Below are 26,009 nucleotides of genomic sequence, written 5' to 3'. Positions count from 1 at the left end.
AAAAAATACTCCAGCAATAGTAAATCTTTTTAAACTGATCATCTTGGGTTTGTTTCAGCTGTTTGATCCTGTGGTTTTTTCAGCAACATAACACAGTTCTTCTTGGGCAATACTTTGAAGTGAGTTCTTCTTTTTTTCAGGATGACCTCACCATTAATTTTATTCATAGTATCTGAAAGTCACTAGGAGAGTATTGTATTCTGGAAAAAAAATCTGGATGTAAGATAACTTTAAAGAGAACAGCTCTGAAATGTAGCTGCCCCATATTCTCATATCTAACTAAAGTGAAACTGCTTTTCACTAATTTCTAGTGAGGTTTTGCATTCACAGGAAATAATGATCTTGTATTTCTGCTGTGCTATTATTCTACAGATGTTGCCAATAATTTTAGGGGGCTTTAGCTCTGTCTAGAACAAGGCGAATGTACTCAGTGCTGTTTTTGAAGGGTGGGAGAAGTAGGTAACTACAAATAAAATTGGTAGTGTTTGGAAATACTTGCGTGTTTCAGAGGGAAGCTAAATGCCAAGATGATTTTGACAGTGTTAAATCCTCCTGTTTGTTTCCCTTGGGCTGCTGTTTGTGATCAGATAAGGCGTTCCGGGTATCTGCACATTTTCTGGGAAATAAGAACGAAAGCAATACATATGAAATAAGACACAACTGCAGTGCAACAGTCTGCTGTTTTCTATTCTGAACAAAGCAATATTTTTACCAATTAAATCTGTGTATAATAATTTTTTCATGGAGGACAGTTTCAGACATCTTTGTGCTTGTCTTCCTGGATTCTGGAAGAGTGCCAGCTTGGCAAACAGGAAGAACAAAAGGACAGTACTGAACATATCTAGTCTGGAGCAGTCTTACTGTCACCACACAGCAGGTTTGGACAGCAGCAAAATTAGACAGACTACTCTGCCCAGTTCTCTTCATGTTTTAGAGTGCCTGATTTGTCTGATGGTGAGAGTAAAACATTTTGGCATTTAGAAAGGTTGAAATGTCTCTTCCATTTTGAAAAGTGTTGTTCTTGTTCCAGGAACTCGTTTATTTGTAGAAATTCACAGCTTCTGTTTTGGGGATTCCACAGTACTTTATAAAAGGGGTCATACCTGTAATGGATACTTCTGCCAGTGTGATAGAGAATCAGGAGAATCATTTAACCTACATGTTAGTGCACAGTAAATCAAAATCATAAACAGTTGGATTATTTAATGAATAGAAGGCAGTGCTAGTAGTCTAGAGGAAACTTGTACCTGGAAAAGAAATCAATCCGGTCACAAATCTTAATGAGCAGCTCTCTGATACCAAAGATGCCCAAAATTATTATAAAACATTGCTACATCCTGTCTATAAAAACAGTGTAATGGAGTTTGTCTTGTGACTGTAAAAACTAATGGACTTCAATTGAAGTGTAGCAGTTTACTGAATGACTCATTCAATTTCAAATGTGGGCTGATAAAATTGTATCGAGTGTTTAGTCTGTCCTTTTGAATGGGTTTTGAAATGCTGGCTGATGTGTATAGCAGTGCAGATTATTCAGTTCTCAGTCACTGGGGTGTGTGTACCTCTTTGTATAAGCATCCCATACTTTATACTTCAATGCGGTATTCCAGCACAGTGCACTTCTTGCTTCCTTGTATGCTGCTCCGTTTCTTGCTAGTTGGTACTTTAGTGATGGAAGAACTTCCTTGCAGAGGCTGAAGAGTAACTGTAGGTGCTGGTGCTGATGACAGACAGGCTTAACTATAAGTCTGCTAAAGGGAACAATAATATTTTTTTCCCTTAGATTGCCCCCCTGGCATGCAGAGTGTGTCTTCATCTGTGAGGCGATAAAACTGTCATAGTTTACTGAAACCAAATTTTCTAAACTTGGAATCTCATATTCTTAATAAGGGACTATATCAGCTATGTCAGATGATAGCTAATTTCTATCCTACAAGAAAATAGGTTATATAAATTAGAATTCATATGGTATCTGGGAGCAAGTAGAAATCTGTATTATGGAAAGTATGTTGTTTATCTTCCTGCTGTCTTCCCTCATGTATGTTTATTCTTTTGGAATGGAATCTCAAAACCAGAGATTGTTTTGCACTAGTCCAGGTGTCCCAAAGCTTTTGGCAGGGAAAAATGTTTAAGGTGCTTTAGAAAGGTCAGGGATTGCAGGTGTGTCCATTTGAAGTGTTTGCATATCCCCTTAGTTTCATTTAAATAACATGTCTCTAGAATTCCCTTAAAATTACAGTCCTTTTACTGTCGAAGAACATAATTGATTCTATTTATTCCAGGCAACCTTCCAGATTTGAAAGTGTACACAGAAACACAAGCTGCCAGCTATACTTCAAAACTGTTTCTGTTTACATTCTTGCTTTCCAAATCCAAACCCTGGAGGCGTGCTTACATGTGCAAGTGAAATGAATGTGCACACAGAGAGACTGCATGCACCGTTCCAGCACATGCCTGTATCCCAGTTTAAAACAAAACCTGCTGTCTTGGTGCAGTTGCTCTAAAAATTGTAGATTTTGGGATGTCACATTGGACTGTTTGCAAGATTTTAAAGAAGAGATTGAGTCGTCATTTAATGTTTGAATTCTTTAAGAAAGCCAAGGTTGATGTTTATTTTGAAGAGATGCTTGGCTAAAAAGATTTACATTTTTGATGTACGTGTGTCCCCCACTCCTGCCTCTGTTTCTGTGTTGGCAGTTGCTGGTGGGGAGGGAGGAAAGCTTCCAGTGGAACGAGGCACCGTCCTTGCAGCTGCTCTTGCCCGGCACTGCTGCAGTCAGGCAGCCCCCAGGGCTGACTCCATGGGGATCTCAGGAAGGAGCTAAAGCAACAGAAGGCAGCACAAGAAAGGGAAAGTGAGTTGTTCTCTGCCTCTTTCATCCATCTGACCCGTAACCAGCTGGCTCAGGGAGCCCCAGTGCCAGCAGGGTGAGGAGTGAGAACACATGCCTTGGGCAGGGCAAAAATGGGCTCTCACAGTTCAGAGGAGCCTCAGCAGGATGGTGGAACTGAAATTAAAACACTGCTGGTATAAACTCAGTCTGTGTTGTGAATATTTAATTTGGTTGTGGTCCATCTATACTATCATTGTGTGTGTGTGGACAGGAAGCTGATATAACTGCATATTCTTGTTTGTTTGGGGGCTTTGTGCTGGTTTGTGCTGTAACAGTGATGTGCTTCTGCCTGTGTTTGCAGTTAAGAAATGTAAATAGGCATGTGGTTCAGTGATATGGAGAGAGCCTCGTTCATGCTTTGCCTGATCAAAAAGATGCCGTATAATTAGTGTATTTCTTTTTATCTGTGAGCTGAGGACAGTTAACGGTGGTTTGGAACCCTCCAAGTTATTCTAAATGGTGTTATTTGGGTTCACTGGTAATGTTTTGTAATTGGTAAGCTTCCCAAGTTTGTCTCTGTAAATACACTGTGTGTGCTGAGAACTTTCCATTTCAGCATCCGCTTGCTGAGGCTATTACAATGATGAGGGAAATGAAACAGCTTCTTTAAGCTCTTTCTTAAAAAGAAGTCAGTTGCAGAGCGTTTCTAAATATGCATGAGGTGTTAGTGGAAAAGCATTTTTCTAAATCTGCAGTGGCACTTCAGTACTTTTGTGGATATTTTTAAAAACCCAAACTACAACTACAAAGGAGGGATTAAAAAAGACAACCCTATTGCTACTCAGAGTTGCTTAGGAAGCAGTGGATTTGGGAAAACATCATTTTCATTCTAATGTTTCTTTGTAAGAACTGAAGTGTGGCAAAAGCAGGTACTGGATGTACTTGGAAGAAAACCTTTCAGAAAAGAAACACTAGTGCATAAGGGAGGATCACTTTATTTTTTTACTTATATATAAAATGTATATTAATTTTATATATACATAATTTAGTTAATATATACAGAAATGTATTTTTATATAAATACGTATTTTTAAAATTTGCTGAGCAAAGGGCAGGCATAGCATCCATTGCTTTTCCACAGTGAGAGCTTTCAGAAAGTTGATCCAACGGAAGAGATGTGAAGCTGTTGGTTTGTGGGTTTCCCTTCCTTTCTGTTGTCAGGAAAACTGAGATACAGGGGCAGTCCTAAAAGGGTTTGTGACTGTAGTGATAGGACAAGGAGTAATGGGTACAAACAGAATGAGGGTAAGTTTAGGGTAGGCAGATATGAGGAAGAAATTCTTGACTGTGAGGAAGGTGAGGCCCTGGCACAAGCTGCCCAGAGCAGCTGTGGCTGCCCCTTCCTTGAAGTGTCCAAGGCCAGGCTGGACAGGGCTTGGAACAACCTGGGATAGTGGAGGGTGTCCCTGCCTGTGGCAGGGGAGTTGGAATGAGATGGTCTTTAAGGTCCCTTCCAACCCTTAATGTTCTGTGGTTCTGTGATGGATCTCTTCAAAATTAAGAGCAATGAATGCACAGATGAACAACTTTGTTTCATTACAAAAAGAATCCAGGATACTGGGTGAAAGTATCAGACTTCCAGTAAAATGATGCCATGCACCATACGGATCCTTATTAAACACCGTGGTAAAAACCCCTTTTTCCATTAACCATGTCTGGCTCTTAATTTTAAGACCAGGAAAAGGCATCATAAGAAGACCAAATATTTTCTAACTTGAAGTGTTCTTCAGTCTTGTCACAGGATGCCAACAGTTTGTATGTGAAAACATTCTGAACAAACCGGATTTCTTTTGCAAATACACAAATATTGCCTCTGGCTAAGGAAATTAAAAATAGGTAGGGATTAGGAGTGTTTATTGGTGAAGTATCACTGTGTGCCTGCCATGTAGTTCTGCTCTCTTTTGTGGCGTCTTCCCTCTCCCACTGGGCTAAAAAACATCTCTGCTCTGTCCAGATTCTGGTTTTCTCATACTCTGTCTCATTCTCATTTTCTCTCTTTGTCATACTCATTTCCTCTGCTCTAAGATGGCATGAGCAGCACAGATAGGAGGTCACACGTGTTCCCCTCCTTTCCTTTGGCTTGGCAGAGACATTCATGCAGCTGCCAAAGGGAACTGGAACAGGGCATTGGCACTAAATAAAACGAGCCCAACTGCAAAGTGTTAGTGGGGCTCAATTCTTCTGTCCCATTCATGGAAAAAAGGGTTTGTTTTTGATGTAAATAGCTTACACTGATCTGAAACAGCTACGGCCAAGTCTTGCGTGTAAATGGATTCTTAAAATCAAGTTTAGAGGTTTTAGTAAACATTTATAACTATTATGTAAGTGTTGTTTGAATATTTTAGAGGTTTGAGATGAGAAAAAACAAATACATTTTGGAAGCATTGGTTTAGCTAAACATAAAAGAGCTGATGGTTTGTATCATCATTAAAACTGTGGAGAACTTGGCTTGAGATTTGGTTAAAAATTTCTGTAATAATTTGAGTATTAGATATTTTCATACCCCTGCTATTGAAGGGTTCTACTCATGAGTTATAAAGTTCAGATAAAAAAACCCCTCTGCTTTTAGACTATATGTATACTGGCATTTTTTCCAAATGAGTGTGATTCTGTTAACTGTTTTGAGTAGATATTTAGATTCAAATACAAGTTCTCAGGCTTAGTTTTATCAAGTCTTTTTTATGAATGTAAAATATAGCTATGAATATTCATCTACAATTATAAGTGGCATTTGAGCCATTTTATCTGGAATTCCTGGTGATGTTTGTATTTTAAATTTTGACATTTAAATTTCTGATTTTTACTCAGGTTCACACTCACGAATCACTGCTCGAAAAGCTTGAAGTACAAAGTTATCCCAAGACTTAAAAATGCCTCCGCGGCCGTCATCTGGTGAACTATGGGGCATCCACTTGATGCCCCCCAGGATCCTGGTGGAGTGTCTTCTCCCAAATGGAATGATAGTGACTCTAGAATGCCTCCGTGAGGCCACCTTACTGACTATTAAACATGAACTCTTTAAAGAAGCAAGGAAGTACCCTCTCTATCAGCTCCTTCAAGATGAATCTTCTTACATTTTTGTAAGTGTCACACAAGAAGCAGAAAGAGAAGAGTTTTTTGATGAAACACGGAGACTTTGTGACCTGCGACTGTTTCAGCCTTTCCTAAAAGTTATTGAACCAGTAGGTAACAGAGAAGAAAAGATTCTTAATAGAGAAATAGGTGAGATTATATATTTTTTTTTAAAACTGATTATCCTCCTCAAATATAAAGAATTGAAATGGGTCGTGTTTGTCACCTGTATCTGTCATGTTTCATAACTGCCAGTTGTTGCATCAAATGTCCAAAGGTGCTGATCATAGTAAAGCCAATATTTATAAACAGTGAGTTAAACTTCTTTTTTCTGGTCTGTTTCATTCACCTTGCCTTTGTGAAATGTATTTGTAGTTGCCTGTGGGTTAGAGGGTATCTTTTTGCTCATCTCTTATTAGCAGGATTTCATATTAGTACAGAGCAACACCTGTTCTATTGTTTGGGAAGTCAGTTTTAATTTATTTTGAAGTTTATAGAATTGTAAATTCTATATTTAACTACAAATTTTAAATTATATTTGTGGACACACATTTTAATACTGCTCTAACTTGCTTAGAAAGTCAAATTTCAGAAATGAGGTTTTTTTCAGCTGTCCCCTTCCCCCTTCTGACAAAAGAGCATAGGGAGAGGAGGCAAAAAAACACCTGAGGTTGGAGATGTGGAGGGGAGACAAATTGTGATGTTTTGAATTATCTCTGGAGTAGCTTATCATTTTCCATGATCCATTGAGGAAGCACAGGGAATCTGGCATTTTTTCCAACATCTTGGTGAAGTATTAAATTGAGGCAGTACAAACATACCACTCCTGTTTCATTGCTAACAAATGTGAACTGCAGTGGCAGAGACTTGTCAACTGGAAATACTTGTTCTGATGTACTACTAATTGTTAAATTATTTAATTGTGACGAATACATCATAAGTAAATTACTTTTGTTTTGTAAAGCTCAACGTGTTCAGGACTAGGAGAGAGCAGTGGTTAGGTAACCATGCAACACGACAATTGAAAGTTTCCATTTGAACACTCATGCATAAATGATGATTTATCCAAGTAATCTCATTAAAGTAAAGGGAATTACATCTGAGACTGAGGACCTGAAAGAAATGCACTGTTATATGCATCTGTGTCAAAGAGCTTAAGTTCAGTGTCTCTTGGAGTGCTTGCTGCAGTTCTTAAATAATGCAGGTCATTAAAAAAAAATTAATAGCTGTCATTCAGTTGTAAGCAAAGCTGATTATGGTCCTAATAGCTACCAATAATTCTGGCAGGGTTTGAGAAAAAAATCAGATTTCACAGCTTCTCTGGTCCCCTTAGGAAACTCTGTGCTGACTTCAAAGGAAGTTTAGTCCTGGTCCCTTTCCTCCAGGAGGAATGTTGACTGTGAGAGTGGTGATTTAAGGCTTCCAGGATCTTCAGAGAATGTACACCTGTTTTCTAACCTTTCCTGTGTCTGCTTGGTGCACTTAACTTCAGAACTGTGTAGTTCTTGAATGATATAAAACAATTATGTGTACGAGTATGTCGGGGTTTGACGCGGTTTGCTAAACCACCACAAAGTAGAAGCCAGCAAATATTTTAGGCTGTGTTTTGCTTAAAGCCGGCTTTTTATGTGACTGATTGAAGAAATCTTTAGCTCTACCTGTTAGTTATGATTATTTCCTCATCTGCTCCAATGCTGTAGGTTTTGCTATTGGCATGCCTGTCTGTGAGTTTGACATGGTCAAGGATCCAGAAGTACAAGACTTCAGAAGAAACATTCTTAATGTCTGTAAAGAAGCCGTGGATCTGCGAGATGCCAATGCACCGCACAGCAGAGCACTATATGTCTATCCTCCAAATGTAGAGTCCTCAGCTGAACTCCCCAAACACATATACAACAAACTAGACAAAGGTAAGGGCAATATTTACAGCAGAAACATATTTTCAGTGTTTGAAATCAAAGAGTACAGCTGTTGACTTAGGCAAGTCACTATCTTACACCTTAAATTCTTCAGAATAATTTTCTCGATGGACTGTACATTCAAAAGGATATGTAAAATTGTGCTATTCTAACTGAATCTTGAAATATAACTTGGTAAATAGAGGTGACTTTTTTAGTGGGTGGGAACAGCTTGTTGGCTTTGCAGTTTTCTATGGCATTCAGATATCTGGAATTAAATGATGCTGAATCACTGAGTTACCTTGCAGCCCTCAAGTATGAAAGAGTTACTGCTGTTTCCTTGAAGGCCAAATCATCAGTAGTCTTCAGTTACTGAAAATATTCTTAACCTCAGGGCTAAAAGTTTGAGTTTACACTAGAGTCAAAAATAAACTTAATGCATCTAGTTCCGTGCAGAAGTTATAAACCCTCTCTCAGTCTGGGCTATGAATCTTGTTTGCATCTTCCTTTAATACTAAAAATGAATCTTTGTGTTGGGGAGGCATGGGAGTTGTTTGGTTTGGGGGTTATTTTGGGTTTGTGCTTTTTGTTTGGAAACTGTATTGGAAAGGATAAGCCTAACATTATTTTACATGTATTCCAGGGCAAATTATAGTGGTGATCTGGGTAATAGTCTCACCAAACAATGATAAGCAGAAATACACCCTAAAAATCAATCATGACTGTGTGCCTGAGCAAGTTATTGCTGAAGCAATCAGGAAGAAAACTCGAAGTATGTTGCTATCTTCTGAACAGCTGAAACTTTGTGTCTTGGAGTACCAGGGCAAATATATTTTAAAAGTCTGTGGCTGTGATGAATACTTGCTAGAAAAATGTCCACTGAGCCAGTATAAGGTGAGTAACATAAAGGATTTCTTTTGAACTACACTAAAATAATCTAAATTTGTGGGGGAGAAAAATGATCAGTATTAAGTCTGGCTTTTTCATTGAATTAATCCAAAACACTGGAAGTGACAGTGTCTGCACCTTTAAACAAATTGGCTAATCCATGTGCTTCAAAAGGGAGAGGGGGGAGAAAAGGTGGTTTGAACTGGAATTTGTATCACTAGTGTCATTTTTCTTCTTTGAATGTTTCCCTCTAACGTTAGTGCTAAATCAGAGGTAGGTACTTTCAGAAATCTCTTAGATTTTGATGGCAAGAGATGAACTACATTTGCATGGTGCTGATGTAATAAAACAGGAAATTTGATTAGATTGTAAATTATGAAACAACCATTGCTACTGTAAATCCTGTCCTAAAGGTGTGGTAAAAGAGAAAACTGTTTTCCTGTTACACCTTTGTCGTTACTTTAATAAGATAAAAAATGTAGACTTCCAGCACTGCAGAAATCATTGCTGAGCCTTCCTTGTGTCTGTCTGTCCTTCACTGCCTGGGTTTGGTAGTGCTGGGAGTGTGAGGCAGAACATGATGGGACAGAAGAGCATCTGAGCAGCTCTCTCTGGAGCAGACAGTGTTACCCAGTCGACTTCCTGACAGGCTGCTGCTGCTTCCTCTTGGAGGAATGTATTGTTGTAATAAACTGCTCCCATCCCTTTGGCTAAAATGGTTGACAATCTGATCTTCAGAGCAGTGGAGGAGAGAAGGAGGGGTGGGGGATCCTGAATAATGGGAAAAGTAACTCTATACTCTGGGAGCTGGGGAACAAGTGCAGGCATACATGAATAATTTTGCAGAGTCATCTGAAGATCAAACAGCAGATGTATTTGATCTAGCGTGGTTTCTTCAGAAGCATCTGGTCTGCCTTTGCTGTGCCCCAGCAGAGCTTACTCATTAACTCCAGGGCTGGACCTGTCCTAACACACTGTATTTTGCGGTAGTGTTGCCAGGCTAAATGCTCTCAGCACTCAGACCTGAATGGACAGGTGAAGTGTGTCAGGATCAGTGCTGGGTGTAAGGTGGTGAGCACAACTGAACCGAAAATGAGCATGAGTGCTGCTTACCTTGTGCTCCCTGCCTGGGACTGGCAGTATCAGTCACCTGTGCTGCACTGCAGGCTGGTACAGCCCTTGCTGTTCCAAAACAGCACAATTGCTTCCAGGAACAGTTCAGATCTATCTGCCCTGTGCTGCGCTGTGCCGGGGCTAAGGAGCTCTACAAGAAACCTGGCTGGTGTTTTTGTCAGCTCCCTTCTCTCTCTCCAGTTCAGCCTTCCTCAAAATCTGCATGAGTGCGGCTGTGTGACCCTACCCAGCAATGTGTGCTGGATGCTGTACCTGTTCTCAGTGTACAGGGTGTGCATGCATAATAAACTCTCTCAGTATGCTTTCACTTTTGTATCTTCCTGAGTATCTCTAGGTTTACATTCCCAAGAGTGTAGGCTTTGAAAAGACACAGCATCTTGGTTGTCTTTCCCTGCAGTACATAAGGAGCTGTATCATGCTTGGCCGCATGCCCAACCTGATGCTGATGGCAAAGGAGAGCCTGTACACCCAGCTGCCCCTGGACACCTTCACCATGCCATCCTACTCCAGGCGCATCTCCACAGCCACGCCCTACATGAATGGAGAAGCTACAACCAAATCCCTCTGGACTATAAACAGTGCTCTCAGAATAAGGATCCTCTGTGCCACCTATGTAAATGTGAACATTCGAGACATAGACAAGGTATGGCATCACACATGGCTTTTCAGCAACTCGTGGTTTCCCTCCTGAGTGTTCTGTTCTGTGTTGACATTGGAAAAGAATTGTTATTTAACACGTTAGAAAATGATACCACTCTTTACTTAAATTGGAGTGTTTATTTCTAAAGAACATACCCACGTTTTAGCATCTGGAAACTTTTGTATACTGCTTAAAAAGTGTGAGTTGTGGTCATTAGCTAAATACTCTGCCTGGTAGGAGCAGGACTCAGTTTGCATTGTACTTCAGCAGAGTATGTAATGGATAGAAAAAGAAAACCCATGTTGTTATCTGTCTTCTAAGTGGTTATGTTTAAGAATGTATTACAGTAATTGAGAGTGCTTTTGATGAGGGGGTGCTGTCTTTGTTTATTAAAATAAAGGTGGTGGGGTGATAGGGGACAAGAGGCAGGTGTAGGGTTCAATCCCATTGAAGACACCTACAACCCTGGCTCTCTTTCCTCAGAAATTCTTTCACAATACCTTGGCATGGGAAGAATTGAGACTAAATTACAGGGGGTTTTCATAGTGTTCATTTCAAGTTTGTTACTGTTATTTTTTAAGAACTAGTTTTGCAGTTAATGAGGAGAAAGACAAAAGCATTTTTTCTGGAAGGATATGCTTATAAACTGTGCTTCACACCTGACAAGGCATGAATTAATTTGGGCTGGGGAGTGGTGGGGCTGTTAGGTTTTCAGTTTCGTTTTTGTTTCTCGCTTGCTGAAACTGAAAGGATAATATGTTGTAATCATGGTATGTGTTGATTGCAATGAGAAAAATGTGTTTATAGTAACATTTCAAAGACTAATATGGATGTTGTTTTCAGATCTATGTTAGAACAGGCATCTACCATGGAGGGGAACCTTTGTGTGACAATGTGAATACTCAGAGGGTACCTTGTTCTAATCCCAGGTAAGATGAATACCTGAGTGACTGTAGAGAACCTGACTTTCAGGGCATCATAAATGATAGCACTGAAGGAGCAAAAGCTCAAATTAGCCATTACTCAGGTAGAGCTCCTTGCTGGGAATCCTTTACCTTAAGTTTTGTAAAAATATATTACATAACCCTATATATATAAATAGCATTAATTTAATTTAAACACAAGCATTTTGTCTTGCACATAATAGTAGCATTTCTTTACTGAACAGATCTGTTCTACACGTGCATTTACATTACTGAAACACAAATATAATTCATATATATATAAATATAACTTATCATTCACACATGAATACTGGGAAATCAGCAGAGCTCTAGGCAAGTGAACTCTGGTTTTGTCTGTGGACCAACAGCAGTTGTTCCAGTTGCAGGTCCAGATTTCACTTCCAGCATGAGGCAGTGTGATGTCCTGGAACCTGCAGATTGGTTTTGGTGGGGTTCCTTCTAAAGGAGAACCACTGAATCTGGAGAGAGGGTCTCACCTGCTAGCATGGAAATGACTGCCAGATCTGGACTGATTATTTTCAGGATTTTTGACAAACCATCAATATTACCTGGAAAAATAAATGACTTGAACCTATAAGTGCAAAAAGAAGTTTTATATGAGCATATAAAAACATTGGGGACATCTTTTATCCACCTGTTCTCATGACTTTAACTAATGAAGAGGTATGAAATTTCAGCACCTGCTAAGATAGATGCAAGGGATGTATGCAGAAGTAATTCTTTGCTTGAATTTTCTGACTTCATGTCTTTTATAATAATTTTTGAAATTCATTTTTTTATCTGTATGTTTTCTATTAATATGATTAGGTTTTATAATTAAAGGACTAATAATATACATAGTTGGTGAAAAATAGGCTCTCCTTCTGAGTTGCCCTGAATACAGCTGTACTTGAACTGATAGTTTAAACTATTTTAGAGAGAAAATATTGGAAAGGTGGTGAAGGTTATGCCTTGAAATCATGGATATAATCACACAGATCTGTATTATATGAAATGAACGCATAAGAAAAGTGAATAAAAGTTTATCTGCCAATTTCCTTATTCTTAGAGAAGGGCTTTCACAGTTATTTCTTTGTAAAATTGCTTTCAGTAGCTACCCTGAAAAATTAATGCTGTCCTTGGAAGCTGCTGCCTCTTTCAACTGAGAAAATTCTGTACGACAATCCGCTTAGGGGAAGAAACTGGATTCAGAAGTTCCTCTTCAAAAGCACAGTTCTACCAGCTGAGAGCTAAATTCTACTTAGATAAGTTCATGAAAACAAAATTGAAGTATCCCTGTAGAACCAATCTGTGCTATTATTGCTACAGTAAATAGAAAAATATTTGACTTAGGAATATTGCTTTGGGTTTCCACGTTCTGTCCCCATCTTGCGGTTATCTTTTTATGTTCCAACAGTTCAAGTTTAGTTTGGTTTTGAAAGCTCTTTTTCCCAGTTGCTTTTTTCCCCTGAAGGGAAAAGTGTTTCACAAGCTAAACCTTACATCAGTGTAGCAGATATGCAAATCCATTATCTTCAGGTTGCAGGAATTGAACCTAACATGACTTTTGAAACAGTGTTGGGGCTAGAAGGCTGTTGGGGAAGTTTCCATTCCCAAAAGCAGTGAATGTGGTCAAATGCATGTGTGGAAACCCTTTTTCAGTCAAAAAGTGTGTTCTGTAAGCAAATACACAGTTTAGGAATATAACAAATGCCTTTTGGTTGAGTGAATGATGTTGGCTCCGTGCTCTCCTTTAACCTGGTTTAATTCTGCCTTTTGAATCTTTCAGGTGGAATGAATGGCTGTTGTATGACATGTACATTCCTGATCTCCCACGTGCTGCTCGGCTCTGCCTTTCCATCTGCTCTGTTAAAGGCAGGAAGGGTGCTAAGGAGGTAAAACACCTCATGGATTTATTACACTAATGAGCCAAAGCTACTTAAATCAAGTTTGGGAAGATATTTGGTAAATGCTGTCCTGGCAATGAGTCTTAATGCAATGTTTGATTAAAATAGGGGTTTTTCTCATGTGTTTTTTTTTTTTGTTTGGAAATTAAACAACACAGAAAAAAGCTTATCAGTTCAGCACTGTAAATCATGTCCATGCTGCATTGCCAGACACGAAGACCAATGTTAGTGTTTTGAGGTGGAAGTGCTTTTAAAACTAATTTTCTAAACCCGTTACTAACCTGTTTATTTTTAAAGGGCAGGGTTTTTACTTTTAGAGTTGAATTTTCAAGTAAAGAAAATCTGTATTCCTTTAGCATTTGATGCAAGATCTCAAACAGTAATTTTTAAGAATCTACATGCAACATTTAATTTTAGCCAGAAGAGCATCATTGCATTCTGGGTTTGAGTGTGTGTCACAGGTAATACATAGGGGGTTTGTCTATGAGCAGGTTTATGAACCTCACAGAATGATTTGGGTTAGAAGGGGTCTTTAAAGATCATCCAGTTCCACCTCCCTTCTGCTAGCCTAGGTTGCTCCAAGCCCCATCCAACCTGGCCTTGAACCAGGGATGGGGCAGCCACAGCTTCTCTGGGTATGTTGTGCCAGTGCCTGACTACCCTTATCATAAAAAATCCAATTCTTTTGTGCAATCTAAAAATATTGTCTTTAAGTTTAAAACTGTTGGCCCTTGTTCTGTCACTGCAGGCCTTGGTAAAAAAATCTCTTTGTCAAAAAAACTTCTTCTGTCCTCTTGACTTACCCTGGTGTGAAGAAGATGTGTACATGTGTTTACAGTTCTTTTGGTATTATTTTGTAAAAGGACTGCCATGACAGCCATTCATAGAAAAATATGGTACAACTTCCACAACCTGCTTTCTGCTAATCTGGGAATGTAACTTGATCTGGGGTGAAAGTGCTGTTTCTCCTGACTTGCTCTTCAGTAATCCATAGATGACACTGAAAAAAATCATGTTTTAATCTCTTTAAGGAGCACTGTCCATTGGCTTGGGGAAATATAAACATGTTCGATTACACAGACACTCTTGTATCTGGGAAAATGGCTTTGAATCTTTGGGCAGTACCTCATGGGCTGGAGGATTTGTTGAATCCTATTGGTGTTACTGGATCAAATCCAAATAAGGTATTTGCATGCCAGCTTCCCCCTTAAGAGTGCATTTTCAAAATATGCTGTATTCTGGTTGCTATCATTCAGCAGAAAAAGTAATTTGAATTCCCTTTACCTAGGAAACTCCATGCTTAGAGCTGGAATTTGATTGGTTTAGCAACCCTATAAAGTTCCCAGATATGACAGTTATTGAAGAACATGCAAATTGGACAATTTCACGGGAACTGGGATTCAACTACAGCTATGCAGGGCAGGTAAGGCAAACTCCCCCTCCAGGATTAGCTATTCAAATATGAAAGTGTTATTTATTGCTTTATTTTACTCAGTATGTCAGTAGCAAAACTTATTTTTTTACATCCTCATTTAATGTAAAATCAAGAAATCAGTGTTTAGTTGTGTGTTTAGTAAAATGGGCAATATATTCATTCTGCTTTCTTTATATTACCAGTGAAGAAATGATCTAATACTTCACTGACCAACCAAAACATTCCAAAGAGAAACTGTTTTACTGTGTTTTTGACATTTTATATCACTAATTCGGGTGTTAACCTACTTAGTTTAACTTTTCAAAACCTGTAATTCTTCAATGATACTGTTTTTCTTTGTTGCAGTTTCATGCTTATGGGTAGGCTTTCTTGTGTAACCCAAAGCTGCTTAGAACGCTTTCCTGACTGTTTTATGGGCTAGTTATGACCACAAGTACAGGGAATTTTAAGGGAATTGGTGGACATACACATGGGTGTAGTCCTTTATCTCCCTTTTTCCACAAACAGAACTTGTGCATTACAACTGGCTTTTTGGTGAAGCTTGGAGCTTTCTTCAAAGCACTTGTTTGGATGATCAAAAGAAGTAAAAACAGAAAAGCAGTAAAGCTAAGAACGCTCTGTATTTAAAGCCAAGGCTGTGAAATTGGTTGGTGTGTTTTACATTTTCTTCTGGAGGCTGGTTCAAAGCCTTGGGTTGCCCAAGAGAGCTCCGTGGTCTGTGTGAAGAAAAAAGCCTTGTGGTGGGAGTTTCGCTGTGCCGGAGAGCGCGTAGGTGGCAGTGAGCTTCCAGTTTGGGAGTTCTGGGGTTATTTATAGCAGTCCTGTGCCAGTGTGTCCTGAACAATGGCTTGTGGGCATTCGATTTGGCACTCAGCAGGGAGTCCACCATAGAGTAGCATTTCTGCTGTTTGTGTTGGGACTGAGCAAGGCTCTTAATAAATGCTTAAGGACAGCTGTCTTCTTGGTAAATAGCATTCCCCAGCCTCTTACCTGGGCTTCTGTATGCTCAGCTCATTGTTTTGTTCCATCTGGCAAAAATAAAAAATGGTGAGGAGGATAAACTCACTTCACTGACAACATAGTGATCTTTACAATTTAATAAAAAAAAAAAAGCAGAGGTAGAATAAGGTCTCAAATTATTATCTTGTCTTTTTTTTAGAATAAGGTCAGTAGTTAAATATGGAAAAGCTTGTTTACATCAGTGATGATGTTGGCAGGGAAACAAACTATATATCACAGCTTTGGTCTCACTCTCTCATTGTTCATGCTGCTTTTCTTTCAGCCCTGCCTTGTTATCTGCCAAAATCCTCTTTTTACTTACCCTTTTGCAAATCATAGTTCATTAAATGTGTGCTCAGTTTGAACATCACTAGTTTTCTCTTACTACTGTATTTGTCCCCTTTGTCTGTCACTGTGGGGTATGTTCAGGTCTGAAGCCAAATTTTCTATGTTCAGGTACCACACATATTTATAGCTGTTTGTAATAATAGCTGTATCTAGGGAGTTAAAAGGCAATGTGTTTTTATTAATTCAAAAATTGGATACCAGCTTGCTGTGTATCATTTCCCATGTCTGAAAGAGTTGAAAATGGTTCCTTGTTTGAAATGGTCAAAATCAGCAAAGCAGTCACAGAGATTCAGTTTTGATATAATGTTTTTGTTATGATACAAAGAGCATAACTTGTTATTAATCTCAAAAAGCATAACACTGCATTTGAAATCAACCAATACATAAGACATAATTTATAGGTCCATAAACATCTCAAATATGAAAAAATTTGCAAATATTAAATCTAATTTATTATCCTACAATTCATAGAATTCCAAGTTTTTGGTATTGACCACAGGATAAATGCATTTTCCCTCTGGGCTTGATTTAAACTACAATCTTTCTTTCTGTACAGGTGTATTTTTTTTACTTCTTTGACTTTCACTTACTATTTAGGATGACTCTTTCATATTCAAGATGAATGTGTACAACTAATCACTTGTTCCATATGAACTATTTGACCATATGTCAGGAAGAAGGTGAATAGAAAATAATTTATCCAATTATTTCCTTACAGAATGACTCTGGCTTTGCTACTTGCACTGTATCCAGTACCCAAATATTTAAGAATGTGCTAAAAAAATTTTTCTGTGCCACACAGAGAGCAGTTCTGAATAATTTCCCCTCACTTTGATGTGGAGTCCATGTGCTGTAGAAGAGATCACACTATCACACTGCCAACAGGGAAAGGCACTAAAAATCCTGTGAGGTGGTTGATTCATACCTCAATGGTAGATGTGAGCTTGAAGGTCAGAACATTCTTGTCCCATGTCGTAGTGAATCCATCATGAGAACCCATAATCTATGTAATTAGAGGTAATGTAAAACAGAGGACTTTGAAGTAGATATCATATCATGTGGTAAAACCTGGTAACTGTTTCTATAGTTGTGCATATTCTTAGAAATACTCCACATTTTAAAGGGTGCCTTGATCACCTACCTGGATATTTCTGATTGTTGTTTTCTTCAGCCTTTTTTTCTGTCAACAAAACTGGCAGACAAAGCTCAGTTCATTTTTGCTTATTGTCTTATTTCATGCGCTCAGTAGAAATTGCCCAGGGAAAGAGAGAACAAGAGAGCAAATACTGTACTTCTACAGTTGAAACATTTTGAAATTTGAGAAGAGTGGTCTTACTTTTTTGTAGTAGTAGGTATCATACAGATGTGAAAATAGGAATTCAGTATAAAAATGCTGTTCAACTCCTTTAGAATATTTGAGATAGCTTCATCTTAACTGCTAATTGCAGTTGTATTTTAGACTAAAGTCAGTAATACAAGGTGATTAAGATTTCTCTTTTTTTGCAGTGCAATTGATTCTGTATGGAAAGCCTCAGAAACTGCCTCTTTTCATATGTTGCTTTGTGAAAAACATATTAAGCAAACTAAGACATGGAAAGTGTAGGAACAAAAATGACCTTGGCACATGAGCTGTGAAAAATTGAGTAGAAGTAGTTTCAATACCTCTGCCATTGTTCTAAACTGCCTTTAGTAAATGAAGTCTTAAACAAAATTAATTTTTGCTTGTAGCAGTTCTGTTTTCTGTGCTCTTTGGGGAATGTCTTACACTAATTGTGATTTAATATCTTCCGGTCTTCCTGTTACTCAGGCTTTCCTACAGCATTCTACCCCTTATTTACCTATTTTCATCCCCCATGTTCTGCTTTTTCAGTTCTGAATTTTTCTCACTCTTTGCTGCAGCTCTCAGCAATCTCATGCTAGGGTCAGAAATGACCAGTTTCACATTGTGTCGTTCATCAGATGTCAACTGCTGCTATTTCTCCACACAGCTGATTTATTTGAAATGTACTACTTCTTGTCCCGCTAGTGACTAAAAGCAGTTGTAGAGATCAAAGGCCTAGTCTTTCATCTCTCTTTCTAAATTTTAAGCTCTCAGTTACAACAAGTGGATACAAGAAGATAGTATTGCATGCCATAGGCTGTAGTGGTTGCTGTGCTGTTAAAATACCATATTTCATGTGTGTGGTTTGGCAACAGAAGGAGTTGTGTGGAGGGCTAATGTGCCACTGTCTCTGCAGAGTAACAGAATAGCTCGGGATAGTGAATTAACAGAGAGTGACAAGGAGCAACTGCGAGCCATATGTACCCGAGACCCTTTGTCTGAAATCACTGAGCAAGAGAAGGACTTCCTCTGGAGACACAGGTACTGCAAATCAAAACCAAACCACAGAGGAACCCTTCTTGGAGTAATCAAACTTCACCCCATTCACTCCAAATTTGTCATGGGTTTTGCTCCCACTTCTTCCGTGTTGTGGAATCGGTGTTTTGGACAAGGCTTGTAAAGCATTTTGCGTTGTGTGATTTGGTTATAATCCTGTGGAGAAAAGTAAGTTGTTGAATGAGTTCCCATTTTCCTTATTACTGCAGTTTTACCTGCATGGATGGATCCTGACAGCACCTTCCTGACAAAAGAAGTAAAAGGTGCAAGGCTGTGGGGATTTGGCGGATGGTTATCAAAGCAAAAGTGGTGTTTTGAACATGCAACTTTCTCCTCTTTTGCAGACACTATTGTGTGAATACTCCAGAAATTCTACCCAAATTACTTTTGTCTGTCAAGTGGAATTCCAGAGATGAAGTGGCCCAGGTAATACAAAGCACTGAAGAAGTTTTAAGTTTTGAAGAACCTTTAAAATACACTATTTTAAAGAAAACTTCTGGAAGTTAAAAACATGTTATGTGTGCATGATACATTGATTGAGTACTTGGAGTTGCCACTATGATTGACAGGTGTCTCTGGTCCATAGTTCTTGTTCTTTAGCTCAGTCTGGGTCTTAAGATTTAAATGCTGGCATTACTTAAATCCCTTTTACGTTGCCAATTTGTCAATTACAGTTAAATGTGAAGTTTTATTTTCATTCTTTTTAGAGTGGATAAAACAACAAAGTCAACTGGCAACTAATACCAGATTGTTGATTGAGAGGACCAGCAAGTAAACAGCTTCTACTCAGATGTAGTTTGTGTCTGACAATACCTTCTAATGGCTGTGTGTTACAGCTTCTTCCTAACCAGTGCAAAGGTGTAACCTGCTTGGACTTCTTGCCCACAGATGTACTGTTTGGTAAAGGACTGGCCCTCAATCAAGCCAGAGCAAGCCATGGAGCTCCTGGACTGCAATTACCCAGACCCAATGGTGCGAGCTTTTGCAGTTCGGTGTCTGGAGAAGTCCTTGACAGATGACAAACTGTCTCAGTATCTAATCCAGCTGGTACAGGTACAGAACGTATTTTGGCATGTGTGTTGTCTTGTGTGTATTCAGTGTTCACAGAGGCTTAAAACACAGCAAAAGTTAAGGTGTTGTGAAAAAGAGGTCATCAAAAGAATGTTTGCTCTGCGGATTATTTAGGAGGAGATGAAATGTTAATTTTTCTGTAATGCTGTGGTTTTGCTTGTTGGTACTAAATGCCAGGATTCTGCAGAGATGCAAAACTGTTCTACCAACTGGAACAGGCAGCTATTTCAGCTGTCCTAACATATGGGAAAGGATGAACAGAAGCATCTTCTCAAAATTTTGAGCAAATTGAGGCTAAAATATTTGGTAACAGTAAAGCAAGCATCAGATGGTAAGTTCCTGAAATAGAGGCAGCCAGTGCACAGTTGGCATATATTGTTCAAAGCCTAACACATGCAAGTATTAATACCAAGATCAGTAATTTTAGAAAAAAAAATTGTAAAACATAGATGGCTTTTTATTTGACTGCCTTTAGTCTGTATATTGTTCATAGAAATAATAACTGCATCTGATTTTTTAAAATTTTCTCTTTATCCTTAACTAGGTTTTGAAATATGAGCAATATTTAGATAATCAGCTTGTGAGATTTTTACTCAAGAAGGCACTGACCAATCAAAGGATAGGACACTTCTTCTTTTGGCATTTAAAGTAAGCTTAATATCATGTTAAGGGGTGGTGGGCTTCCTATGAGCTGTAAACAATTAGTTGTTCTAAAGGTTTGACATACTAAATGTCCTTCTTTAGAAAAATATTACCACTTAAAATAAAGATTGGGTTATATTGGTTAAGAGTTTGAATACATGGTTTGGTGATAGAAATCATGCCTGGCAGTTTCAAAAGCTACTTAATAGTACTAAGACTTGTACTTCATTTTATGATGATTATTTTAAAAACAGGATTGTCTGAGATTGCTGAAGGGCTCCCATATTGTTAGCTGCCTAATTCCCCATCAGGTTTACAAACATATGAGGCCTAAAGAAAGCCACCCAATTAAGGTAAAGCTTTGAAAAAGACTAGTAAAAACTTAATTTTTACTTCCTTATTAAAGGCTTGTTATAGAACTTGATAGCTCAGTGTACAACATTTTGGGTTGTAGCTAGAGGTCACCTAAAAATTCTGTTCTAAGCTGGTATAATCAGACACAGAAATAGAAGCAAAGCATCTTTGTTGTGCTCTCAGTTTTCTACTTGCCTTGGTGTCATCAAGGATAAGGGAGGGGATTGTTTGAGGGGATGTATTTTAGGGCTGTATGAAGATGTCACAAGTATAGCTTCATTTTTGGCACCTCTAAGTGGTCTTGTCTCTAAGCTGTAACTGTTCTTCCTCCCTGTGTAGGTCTGAAATGCACAACAAAACTGTCAGTCAGAGGTTTGGTTTGCTTCTGGAGTCCTACTGCCGAGCGTGTGGAATGTACCTGAAACATCTGAGCAGGCAGGTGGAGGCTATGGAGAAGCTGATTAACCTCACAGATATTCTCAAGCAGGAAAAGAAGGATGAGACCCAGAAGGTATCAAAAGCTGTCCTTAAATCAAAACTGTTGCTGTTGAGTCACAGGAATTACTTAGAACTGTTCTATTTGATTAACTAGGAAAGTGTTAATGCTGATTTCAGTAGGTGGTGTGTTGTCCTAGGAGCTGCAGTGTTTTCTGTGCAATGCCATTGTCCAGCTCTCAAGGCAGTACAACTAAAGATTTCAATTTGTGTAATATGTAGCTGAGTAAAGTTACTTACATTAGAACTGTGCAAAACCATGCTTGAAAACCAAAGCTAAAATCTGATACCTTCCTTTACATGTAAATAGTGTTCTCAAGACCTGAATGTGTGTATTTATCAGGTACAGATGAAGTTTCTTGTTGAACAAATGAGACGGCCAGATTTTATGGATGCCTTGCAAGGTTTTATCTCTCCTCTTAATCCTGCACATCAACTGGGAAACCTTCGGTATTGTATCCAGTTTTGAAGTTTGTCTAGATACTTAAGTAAATGTTTAGTAATGGTAACAATAACAGTGTTGAGGTTGAGTGTTAACTTACTAAATGTTAGTATCTTCAAAGTTCACCGAATAGAATTTGTAGCAGAGTAATCCATAAAGAATACATCATTTCAATCTAATGGTTTAACAAATCAGGGGGTAACATAACCTTTGGCTGTTCCTTTAAGGTGCCAGGAACTGTAGTCCTTTTCCCAGTTGTCAGCAGCTCATACTGGCAAAGGAATATTTACAATATTCCCTTAAACACAACTCTTCTGTTGCTCTTAGCAAACAGTTAACATGCCACTTGCTAATTTAAGTTTGAGTCTGAAAAAATGGTGGATTGTCAGCTAACTTTGCATCTTTAATTTGGTGCTAGTTCAGAGTTTGACCAAAACTGGGGGAACTTAGCAGTATTAGAGAAACATGGTATAAGAATCAAGTTATGCCTATTTCATAGAAATCTTATCTCTTTTAGGCTTGAGGAGTGCAGAATAATGTCATCAGCAAAAAGGCCGCTGTGGTTGAACTGGGAAAACCCAGATATTATGTCTGAATTGTTATTTCAGAACAACGAGATAATATTTAAAAATGGAGATGGTAAGGAAAGATAAGTGTAATTCAAAAGCTACATACCTGTTTATTTTCCCGACCTTTTACTTAGTGTTTTTTATAAGCATATAAAGTACATAAATTAAAAAAAAAAAAATCAGCTGAGCAAAGCCATTTTCTTTTCCAGAAAAATTAAGCATAGACAAATAAGTATTTATCTCAGTCAAGTGCAAATTTTGTATGTTCTAAGATGCTCAGTCTGCCAAGGTGGAACATGATACTATTTAATATTTGTTCTTTTTACTTGAAAATACCTTCAAGATATTACACATGTGTAAACTGTGATTCCATTGTCCTGGTTTTAGTATTTGTTTTTAAAATCACCACCACAAGTTTGTATTAATTTTTACTATTTAAAACCTGCTTTTTTCTGCTGAGGGAACAAAACCTGCACTAAACTATGCAAACCTCATTACCTTTAGATATATTTAGACACAGTTTTGGGGGGAAAAGTAAAGTAAGGTCTAACTAAGGGTTCTGGTGTTATGAAATTAGCAATCTTTATGTATTTGACTATTTCAGACTTGCGTCAGGACATGCTGACACTTCAGATAATTCGAATTATGGAAAACATCTGGCAAAATCAGGGTCTCGATCTTCGGTAAGCATTAGAGGTCATTCCCAAGCAATGCTGATCTTAATGGTTTTGGCGTTGGTTTGTTCCCAGAGATTGCTTCTGTTTTCCCAAGGGTAATAAATGAAATGCTATAAATAGACGTTTTTGTGCATGTTAGAGCAATATTTAATTTTTTTAGTTAACTACTGAATTTTATAAACATAAGATCATATTTGAAAAATACTTAAGTCTCATTCAAGTGAGTCTGAGTGAGCTACGTACCAGGAATGGATACAAGAGCTAAGGTGCAGTAGCCACACTCTGGCCAAGTGATTGTGTCTGTGGGTTTGGCTTTGAACAAGGTGCCAAACCCTCAGTCCTGCTGAGCAGTGACTCTTTGTAGTTGGTATCTTCACTTCAGTCCACATAGTAGGTATTGCCCATTCTGCATGAGCTTCTCCACCTCCAGACAGTCTGTGGGTGCAGCAGCTTCTGCAGGGCATTCAGGATAAACTGTTCTGCTTCTGGAAAACTGATCCTAGGCAGGTTACACCTTCGAATTTGTGATTGCTGTGTGGTACATTTTTAGGTGGGGACAAAGGAGCTGCCTCTGCACTGTCAAGAAACCCCCAGTTTTCATTTCCTAATCTAGACAAAAGGACCTGTTGGTCTATGCTGTCTCTCATGGGTCACAGTTTTGTCTCCAGTACTGTAATGAGTGGCAGAATTATGCCTTTGTCCAAGAATGGTTTGGAGAGTTACAGCTGCCCATGTCTTAAAGGGTAGCCAGATACAGGAACCTGCAAAAACACATCCTCTCCCGCCTCTTGCCACCATTCTCTGTAAAGGAAGAAAAAAAAACCAATGAACCTTTGTCTTTCAGGATGCTGCCTTATGGTTGTTTGTCCATCGGTGACTGTGTGGGGCTCATCGAGGTCGTGAGGAGCTCTCACACCATCATGCAGATTCAGTGCAAAGGAGGCTTAAAAGGAGCACTGCAGTTCAACAGCCATACATTGCATCAGTGGCTCAAGGACAAGAACAAAGGAGACATGTGAGATTTCCTGTCCCTTGGTTTTTTTGTCCATGTGGTTCTTCTTGATGGAAACTTCAAGAGAACTAAAGTTCATCAAGTGGGAGATTATATCCATAATTATGTCCATCTGGTTTTGGTTTTGTTTTCTTTTTTACCTGTCCTTGTTTGCCTGGTAGCTTTTTTGCAAAAGAAAAACTTGCACTTCTGTGTCATTAGAATATCTGAGGAAAGTGTCTCCTTTTTTGTTTGAATAGGTATGATGCAGCTATTGACCTGTTTACACGTTCTTGTGCTGGCTACTGTGTTGCCACCTTTATCCTGGGCATTGGTGATCGCCACAACAGTAACATCATGGTCAAAGATGATGGACAAGTAAGAGATGTTTTTCTGAAACCGTACCCTAAGGTCATCCTCGCTTTGGTATAAGTTTGTTTTGGGGGAAAAATAATCTATCGGAACTATAAATGATCAATTTTACTGTGACTTCATTTAAACAAGGAGTTATTAATCTTAAAATACCTTTCTGTCTTTCCAAGCTGTTTCACATTGACTTTGGGCACTTCCTTGATCACAAGAAGAAAAAATTTGGTTACAAAAGAGAGCGTGTGCCATTTGTCTTAACACAAGACTTCTTAATAGTGATTAGTAAAGGAGCCCAAGAATGTACCAAAACAAGGGAGTTTGAAAGGTGAGCTTTCTTTTAAGCATTTAACCTCCAGAGTGTTTTGTACCTAAAATGAACTTTACTACTGGTGACCTTTAATAATCAGACCTTTTAACTGAAAAGTAGTATTTTAAGTGGCTTGCAGTGGCTATGTTCTAGTTCTTCAGTTGAAGATCAGCCATGCACTTGTAAATCAGTGGGGAATCTTAGCACTTACATGACCTTTGGTCCATGAAATCTCACTTGAGATTTGCAGGGTCAGCATACATGTGAATAGAGATGGTAATTTTTCAAACATCTAAAATTTCTTTGACTTAACACTTAAAATCCTCTTGAGACAGCAAAACTGCAGCTACTGAGAATTCTTAAATGTTGTGTGCGTCAGAGCATGCTGGTCATTCAGCCATACTTTTCTCTCCTATAGCTGCTCTGATATCAGCTCTTCAGCTGTCCTGTGTAGTTTGTGACAATGGCCAGAACCTGCTGAGAAAGAACTTTAAAATAATAACAGTAAAGAAATAAATCTCTTGCTGTAGTCATTCTTAATATCTCTTTCCAGCAATCCAGTCATTGAGAGGTTTCAATTTTAATCTTAATTTCATTATGTTGACGGCAAGAGAAGACAGATTTTGAATTATAATGTCTGTCTGAATGCTGCAGTGAAGCTTTTTTGCATTTTTTCCCTTAACCTGGGTATTTCTTATCCAGTGTGATATAGCAAATGCCCGTGTTTTCAATAACATTCTTCAGAGTATCTAAGGGGCAACAGCTGCTGCCCTCATAAAACTACAGGAGAAGGGCAACTCTAATAACCAGTAAAGCACTGATTTTAGCAATGTATCAGGAAATACCTTTTGAAATCTGAAATGTCAGTAGCAGTGACAAAAATGGCTCTGTGAACTGACATAAATTTGTGTTGAACAGTTGCATTAACTGCAAAAGGGATTTAAGACCAGAAAGCCTGTCTTTGGACGTTGTGTTAGTCTGACCACTACTAATTCTTACACCAATGAAGATAAACTAAGTAGGGAAATGAGTGCATCTTCTCAGCAACATTATGGTGTTCTTACTAGACTAAGACTGTCCACTTTTTTAGTGTCTGGTTACCTGTAAAACTGTTCTGGAAGTGAAGCAGTAATATGCATCCAGTAGAGAAAAACACTGAGCTTTTTCCCCCTGGTCTCTTCCAGGTTTCAGGAGATGTGTTATAAGGCTTACCTAGCAATTCGGCAGCATGCCAATCTCTTCATCAATCTTTTCTCCATGATGCTTGGCTCAGGAATGCCAGAACTGCAGTCCTTTGATGATATTGCATACATTCGAAAGACCCTTGCATTGGACAAAACTGAGCAGGAGGCTCTTGAGTACTTCATGAAGCAAATGAATGATGCTCACCATGGTGGCTGGACAACAAAAATGGACTGGATCTTCCACACAATAAAGCAACACGCTTTGAACTGAACTGACAGCAAAGAAAACAAGAACTGATACCCTGCTTTGTGGGTACTGCACTGTTAATACCTGTTAGCAGCAAAGACTGGTTGCATAGCAATTGCACAAACCAT

General features: G+C 38.6%; 1 protein-coding gene across 4 annotated transcripts in view; it reads left to right on the top strand.

The window, feature by feature from the left end:
- Nucleotides 1-26,009, top strand: part of PIK3CA (phosphatidylinositol-4,5-bisphosphate 3-kinase catalytic subunit alpha) — a 36,914-nt gene extending 10,905 nt beyond the window's left edge. For 3 of the 4 annotated variants that reach the window (XM_042041787.1, XM_042041786.1, XM_042041785.1), the window contains exons 2-21: nt 5,700-6,113; nt 7,664-7,873; nt 8,505-8,755; nt 10,281-10,526; nt 11,367-11,452; nt 13,257-13,362; nt 14,406-14,558; nt 14,663-14,797; nt 18,394-18,518; nt 18,878-18,959; nt 19,422-19,586; nt 20,149-20,252; nt 20,940-21,111; nt 21,439-21,545; nt 22,055-22,176; nt 22,711-22,789; nt 23,628-23,798; nt 24,035-24,152; nt 24,317-24,468; nt 25,635-26,009. In XM_042041787.1, coding sequence (XP_041897721.1) covers nt 5,762-6,113; nt 7,664-7,873; nt 8,505-8,755; nt 10,281-10,526; nt 11,367-11,452; nt 13,257-13,362; nt 14,406-14,558; nt 14,663-14,797; nt 18,394-18,518; nt 18,878-18,959; nt 19,422-19,586; nt 20,149-20,252; nt 20,940-21,111; nt 21,439-21,545; nt 22,055-22,176; nt 22,711-22,789; nt 23,628-23,798; nt 24,035-24,152; nt 24,317-24,468; nt 25,635-25,905 — 3,207 coding nt within the window. In that variant the 5' untranslated portion in view covers nt 5,700-5,761 and the 3' untranslated portion in view covers nt 25,906-26,009. Of the gene's footprint in view, nt 1-2,720; nt 2,853-5,699; nt 6,114-7,663; nt 7,874-8,504; nt 8,756-10,280; nt 10,527-11,366; nt 11,453-13,256; nt 13,363-14,405; nt 14,559-14,662; nt 14,798-18,393; nt 18,519-18,877; nt 18,960-19,421; nt 19,587-20,148; nt 20,253-20,939; nt 21,112-21,438; nt 21,546-22,054; nt 22,177-22,710; nt 22,790-23,627; nt 23,799-24,034; nt 24,153-24,316; nt 24,469-25,634 lie in introns of those variants that run through there. The other variant, XM_042041788.1, reaches the window with a different exon arrangement.

The sequence above is a fragment of the Corvus kubaryi genome, unplaced genomic scaffold, assembly GCF_017639235.1.
Source record: "Corvus kubaryi isolate FWS band 111438036 unplaced genomic scaffold, C.kubaryi_AGA036_p1.0 37397, whole genome shotgun sequence".
NCBI lineage: Eukaryota > Metazoa > Chordata > Aves > Passeriformes > Corvidae > Corvus > Corvus kubaryi.
Note: the sequence above shows the minus strand (reverse complement) of the source record. Positions and strands in the feature narration are given on the sequence as shown.